Raw genomic sequence first — 6,820 nt, forward strand, 5'->3', positions numbered from 1 at the left:
CAGCCCATATAGGGCTTGTCTGTCTGTGCTGGGCAGGAATGTTAGAAGGGAGCAGCGTTCCTGTAACGGGAAGCATTTTAAGGGGATTTATCCACGGAATGTCAAACTCAATGCCACAGAATATCAAACTTCGGAATGCTGTAAATCTGGATCAGACAGACACCTGCCCCGAGCATCTCGTTCTCTGTCTCCATTCCCCCCTCCATCCACCCTGAGCATCTCTTTCTCCATCCATCCTTTTTGAGTCTCGCTCTATCCCTGATCCCTCCCTCCTTCCACCCACAGCATCTCCATCCCTCCCTCCCTCTCACTTTCTCCATCCATCCCTCCCTCCCTCTCTCTCTCCATCCTTCTTGCTGTATCCCTGATCTCGCCCTTCCATTCCTTACGTAATCACCTGATCCTTGATAGACAGTAGCCCATCCCTCTTTTCCCAGACCTCTTCTCTGGCCATGCCTCTTTTCTTCCAATGTAGTCATTGCTTTATTAAAAAGGAAAACAGTGAGAGTGAGGGGCAGATACAAATTGACACAGAAGTCAGTAGCCTAAAAAGCAACTTTTGTAATCATTTTCATATTCAGAGATATGTGCAACTCAAAAAGTTCCTTTCAAAGCTGGAGAGACAGTCCGGTTCAATCATGGTCATGTAAGTAGGGCCTAGGCATACTGTATTTGACCCAGGTCAGACCAAGACCCAGAATAGAATGATTATGGAGAGAATGTATTTTCCCATTACCTGCCAGACCGTTTCTTCTCTCTGTTAAGGGAGACACCTGCAGTGGGTATCCCTCACGCCTCTGGCACATCCATCAGGTCAAAACTCTAGTTCTAACCCCCCTGGCAGACACACACAGTCTGAGGTTGGTCCAGAGTCCAGTACCATGTGTGATAGGCCTATGCTGACTGAGTTATGTTGATATTATCCAGGAGTCTTGGCCTCTCTCCTGACTGCCCATGCTCCTTCACTTTGAGGGGCACTCTGGTTTTCATCATAACAAGTTGCAACAGAGGAGGGAGGTAAAAAGGGGAATTGTCATAGTTGTGGACTTTTCCAATGGGTCTTGGGGTACAAAAATAATTATACGAAAATATCTTCACAAAAAGTAAAAGTCTTTGTACAAGCGCAATTAATCAGAGACGATAAAAAAGCAGACCCCAATGTGTGACGTTCCTAACAAAACGGAAGTGACGTTTTTGTGTACGCACTGTTGTCCCGCTAGCTAATGCTTTGGAAAACAGTAAGGAGCACGCTACTTTGTGATATCTCAATTGTTTTATTTCGAAAACATTTATTTTAGGTTACAATTCGTTTTAAATATGGGAACACTTCTCCTGTTACCCTCCTAAGACTTTTGGTTTGCTTGTTATTCAAGATGGTAGCGTGAGCTAGTTAGCTATGCTAGCAGTTGTCCTAGCAAATAAGCTAGCTATTATTTCAAACGTCTAAGTTAATGGCTAACTTCACGGTGTGCAAACATTTGTAAACGCATAAACGAAGCTAAGACCCTGTGCTTTCTCCCGTAGGTGACAAAGGCTATCCGCTAGTGCGCTGTACAAGCTAACAACATGGTAAGTTGCCAGACTACATCAAAATGTGTTCATCATGCTAGTAACTAACATTAGTTTCCTTAGGAAATTTGCTCTTTTAGTATTTGTCCAACCACTGGTGGCGCCAGGTTTCCTCCGTGTGGAAGCCCCACTGGGGCGGCAGGTAGCCTAGCGGTTAAGAGCGTTGGGCCAGCAACCGCAAGGTCGCTGTTTCGAATCCCCTAGCCGGCAAGGTGGAAATATCTGACGTTCTGCCCTTGAGCAAGGCAGTTAACCCCCAACAACAACTGTTCCCCGGGCGCCGATGACGTGGATGTCGGTTAAAGGCAGCACCTCTCTGATTCAGAGGGGTTGGGTTAAATGCGGGAGACACATTTCGGTTGAATGCATTCAGTTGTACAACTGACTAGTTATTCCCCCTTCCCCTTATCCATGTAGGGAAAACATGGTGCCACCAGTGGTGGACAAAATAGCTAATTTTCCAAGGACACTGTTAGCTACTAGTGCGTTGAATACTGACTAGGTATTTCCCCTTTCCCTTATCCATGTAAGAAAACCAAATATCTTATTGTAACGTAACAATGTTCACATTTGCCTCCTTTTCCATGTCTACTTTCTCAGGGTGAGAGGAAAGGACAAAACCATTACTACCCTCCAGACTTCGACCCACAGAAGGTAAATATGACCACTACCATCATCACATATAATAATAGATGAGTGATAGGTTAATACATATAATCCTACACGTGAGCCTCTTTTAACCTGTTCTCTCTCTTTGTCTTCCCCACACTCTGACTCTTTTTTTCTCACTTTCTCTTTCTCCCTCCCTCCCTCTCTCCCTCCCCCCCATTTCTTCCCCCATCTCTTCCCCTCCCTCTCTCTAGCATGGCTCCCTCAATGGCTACCATGGAACCCACGCTCTACGAGAGAGGGCCAGGAAACTGTCCCAGGGTATCCTCATCATCCGGTCAGTAACAGACACACACATCAAAGTCAGTAGTTTGATGGGTTACAGGAAACTGACTCTCTATGTATTTTCCCAGGTTTGAGATGCCCTATAATATCTGGTGTGATGGCTGCAAGAATCACATCGGCATGGGTAAGCTCTCTCGCTCTCTCTTCCATTCTCAGTTTTCCAGCATGTTGCTATATGTTTTCCTTTTCATTAACATAATGGATTACAGCCATTTCTTATCATACATTTTGGTCAATCAGGTGTACGTTACAACGCTGAGAAGAAGAAAGTGGGGAACTACTACACCACACCAATCTACAGGTAAGACCAGACACATCTCAATCTCACACACACACACACACACACACTGAAGGCCAATAAATACATCTGTGTGTTTGCCTGTGTGCTCCTCTTCAGGTTCCGGATGAAGTGTCACCTGTGTGTGAACTACATTGAGATGCAGACGGACCCGGCCACCTGTGATTACGTCATTGTCTGTGGGGCTCAGAGGAAGGAGGAGAGATGGGACATGGCTGACAATGAACAGATCCTCACTACAGGTAACTAAGTTCCCCTCATTGACCTTACGTTCTGTTAGGTGGGTGTAAGAGGAAGGATGGGACATGGCCGATAACGAACATCCTCACCACTGGCAACTAATGACATTTGACCTCTGAGACCTTTTAGTGACCTCTCATTCTTTAATACTTCAAACCCCAAAACAAAAAATTGATGCCTATTCCCTTCCAACAATGGCACAATTGACAAAAGTTAATTTATTCCTTATTTTCTTCCCTCTCTTTATCTCTCTCTCTTGTTCTTCTTTCTCACCTTACACCTACCCCACTTATTTCCCTCTCTCCCCCCTCCTTTCCCATCCCTCCTCTCCCCCCCAGAGCATAGTGAGAAGGAGAAGTTAGAGACAGACCCCATGTATAAGCTGGACCACGGTGGTAAGGACAAGGAAAAGCTGAGGAAGGCTCTTCCCTCTCTGTCTGAGCTGCAGGATCACCAGGCTGGATGGAAGGACGACTTCATACTCAACAGCAAGCTCCGCAGGAAGTTCAGGGTAACTGCACTGCATTCAGATCATAACTGTTGCACTCAGAGGCCACATTTAGATTCTCTACTCTTCTCCTGAAGTGTAAACTTGTTCACTTCCCTTCTTAAATTTGACAGGAAATGACAGTTATAAGAACCTCCCTCTAGCCCATGACTACACCAATCCAATGCTTTTACATTTGTGGGGGGTAGTGAACGAGTGCACACTTCAGGAGGAAGGATATATGATTGGGATTCGCCCATGGTATTACTAGGCCTCTTTGTCAAATAGTATTTCCTTGATTCCTCATATCCTATCTCCTTGCCTCCTTAAAACGCATTGGAGTAATAGGTCAGTGTGGAGGGACCTTGGAGTTTTTCCCTCCAGTATGGTTTAAAAGGCGGCGAAGATGCGAGAAGCCCGTTTGTAAAAGAGATGTATCTCAATTGGACTCGCATAAATGAATAGCATATAAGTTCTGTAAAAGAGGTGGATAGGTGTAGGTCTGTCTTTAGGCCTCCTGACTAACCGTTAACTCTGATGTAATACACAGACTGAGAAGAAAGTGATGGCGGAGGAGGAGGAGAAAGACAACGCGGTGAGAAAGAGGACAAATCTGTCCATCCCTCTGCTGCCTGAGAAAGAGGAGGACAAGAAACTAGCAGCACTGCTCACCTACACAGCTCCTGACTGTAAGTGGGCACGTACACACACAGAATAATAATGCACTCTAAACCAGACTTTCTCTCACACACTGTTCATACACACTATATCCCAGGCAAACACACACTACTTTTTCATGAAGAAACACCATCTCTCCTCCTCCCCTCATCCACTTCCTCTAGCCTACGATGACAGACAGAACTACAAGCGGAAGGAGATCTCTAGCCGCTCCTGGTTCAGTTCCCCCACTCTGCCACCAGGGAGCGCTGCAGGCAGCCTACTCCACAAGCTGGGCCTACAGGGGAAAGGCACAGCTGTGGCCAAAGCCCTGGGTCCCCTAGCCTCCTCCCCTAACCCACACAGTCTCATAAGGAGGTAGGTCAATGAATGAAAGAATGGATTAATTAGAATTTCCCCATTAGCTGACGCCAACGACGACAGCTAATCTTCCTTGGGCCCAACACACAACTAAATAGACATCACTGTCAAAAGACTTTACAATTTACATGAATGGTAGTGGGTCTATCAACATCATAAGGTATGAATCAGTTTTCCCTTTTAGATCATAATGAATAAGATGACATGGACAAGGGTGACCCTCCCCACCTTTTTGTTTAGTTTTTACACTGCTGCTATTCACTGTTTATTATCTATGCATAGTCACTTTACCCCTACCTACATGTACAAATTACCTCGACTATCCTGTACCCCTGCATATTGACTCTGTACCGGTACCACCTGTAAATAGCCTCGTTATTTTGTGTTACTTTTTATTACATTCTTTTGTTTATTTAGTAAATATTTATTGAACTGCATTGTTGGTTAAGGGCTCGTAAGTAAGCTTTTCACGGTAAAGTCTACACCTGTTGTATTCGGTTCATGTGACAAATAGAATTTGATTTGATTTGAATACTGAAACGCTTTATGAAAACAGGCCCAGTAATGTTTATGTAACCTAAGCCACCTTTTTGTTGTGCTAACCTGTTGCAGTGGGTTCACCATATTTGCTACACAGTTGATTGATAGTGTGTGTTTGGTTATCCACAGGAGGACCGAGGGCTCTGGGAACAAACCAGAGGCCTGCGCTACAGTCACACGCAGGAAATCAGACCCAGGAACCAATGATCTAGGAAACAGTCTGTCGCCGGAAGAGATGGAATTAGATGTTGCACAAACACAAACGACTGGGGGGACAGATTTGGGAGTTGCACAGTCCGAGCAGGGACAGGAAATGGTGGGAACTCACATGAGATCTCTGGAGATGCAGAGTCCTAACACCACCACAGAAGAAGAGGACAGAGGACGATCGAAAGGAGAGGATTCTGGGACAGTGCTGGAGGAACTTGACAGTAGTCGCTCTGGGGTGTTGAGGACGTCGCTGGTTGCGGACTACAGCGACTCCTCCTCCGACTCAGGGGTGTAGGGTGAAGTTGCCCCTAGACACTGATCTTGAGTCAGTTTTGCAATTCCCCCACTAATGGTTAAGGTTGGGGGAGGGGAATCTGATCCTAGATCTGTACCTAGGGCAAACTTCACCCTGAAGCCATACCTAGGTGTATGAGGATGGACTATTGACTTTGTGTTAGAGAAACAAGACCTTTAGCCTGGTTAAACCAGACTGAAAGCTGTGCTCAATATGACTGGAAAGTGGAGATGTCATAGAACGTCCAAAAGTTACTAGAGACCCCTTCCAGTGTTGGCTAGCAAAATAGATTTTGCGGTGGCTAATTAACAGTACATTTGTGACTTGTTTTGCCCCATAGTTAGCCAAAATTATAAGCTAGCCTGCTAAAATTGTTTACAGTTAGCAATCGCTGCTACACTATTTTGCTAGGTACAGTAGTGCTTCCGTGTCAATAGATTGTATTAAAAATGACTAGGGTGTCTCCAGTTTTGTTTATATTTTACCATTGTGATGCGCATCCATGTGTACCCACTTTCTATGTGTATTGAAGCAATGGTGAGCTCTGCATTCAGTCTGGTGTAACCAGCCTAAAAGTCAGTTTGCTCTATGGGCAAAATGTGTGCGGGACTGAAGGTATGTATTAACAACACAAAGTGTGTGACTGGAATTTTTTCACCATGAATAACCAAGGACAAAGTTATTTTCCAATTGTATTGATTTGTGTAGAAGTCGTGTATTATACAGACGTCACTGTTGGTGATTATGCGAATGTCATTGATGAAGACAGTCCTCTGATATGCAGTGTACGTCCACGTTGCTCTTGGAAATACATGTACATTTCATTTGATAAATATCTGGTCCTCTGTGGGTCTCGCTGTAAATCAATGTCGTTTTTGTATCTTCTTTATAGAAACAATAAGCCATGATCAAGTTAACTTTGACAATAATGAACAGCCATGTATCCCAGTGATGTATGATTCATATTGGAAATGTGAATGTTCTCTATCTTTGCTACACACACAGAGGAGGAATACTTTTGGGGGGTATGTTACAGGATTACAAAGGCAACCGACCTCGTGTGAAGAGTAGCTGCCTTTGGTTAGCAATTGTATTCACCATATAAAAAGAAAGGGATTTGTATTGTTTGAATATAGTCAGCCAAAATATCACACTTTGGGGGTTGGGATCTGAGGGGGAGTGTACTTGT

At 44.6% G+C, this 6,820-nt stretch overlaps 1 protein-coding gene across 2 annotated transcripts; it reads left to right on the forward strand.

Annotated features, from left to right (window-relative positions):
- The first annotated feature begins 1,181 nt into the window (after nt 1-1,181).
- On the forward strand, nt 1,182-6,498 carry LOC311121251 (putative splicing factor YJU2B). Of its 2 annotated transcripts, XM_084195766.1 has the most exons (11): nt 1,182-1,238; nt 1,525-1,569; nt 2,170-2,223; nt 2,433-2,515; nt 2,592-2,647; nt 2,764-2,824; nt 2,921-3,063; nt 3,400-3,572; nt 4,099-4,237; nt 4,391-4,583; nt 5,256-6,498. In XM_084195766.1, exons 2-11 carry the CDS (start codon nt 1,567-1,569, stop codon nt 5,629-5,631), a joined length of 1,281 nt encoding a protein of 426 aa, XP_084051892.1. In that variant the 5' UTR covers nt 1,182-1,238; nt 1,525-1,566; the 3' UTR covers nt 5,632-6,498. The 2 variants fall into 2 exon arrangements, with proteins under 2 accessions (XP_084051892.1, XP_084051893.1); XM_084195767.1 differs by lacking the exon at nt 1,182-1,238 and having other exon boundaries at nt 1,279-1,569.
- The last annotated feature ends 322 nt before the right edge of the window (nt 6,499-6,820 follow it).

The sequence above is a fragment of the Coregonus lavaretus genome (assembly GCF_964263955.1).
Source record: "Coregonus lavaretus genome assembly, contig: HAP1_SCAFFOLD_1202, whole genome shotgun sequence".
NCBI classification, from domain to species: domain Eukaryota; kingdom Metazoa; phylum Chordata; class Actinopteri; order Salmoniformes; family Salmonidae; genus Coregonus; species Coregonus lavaretus.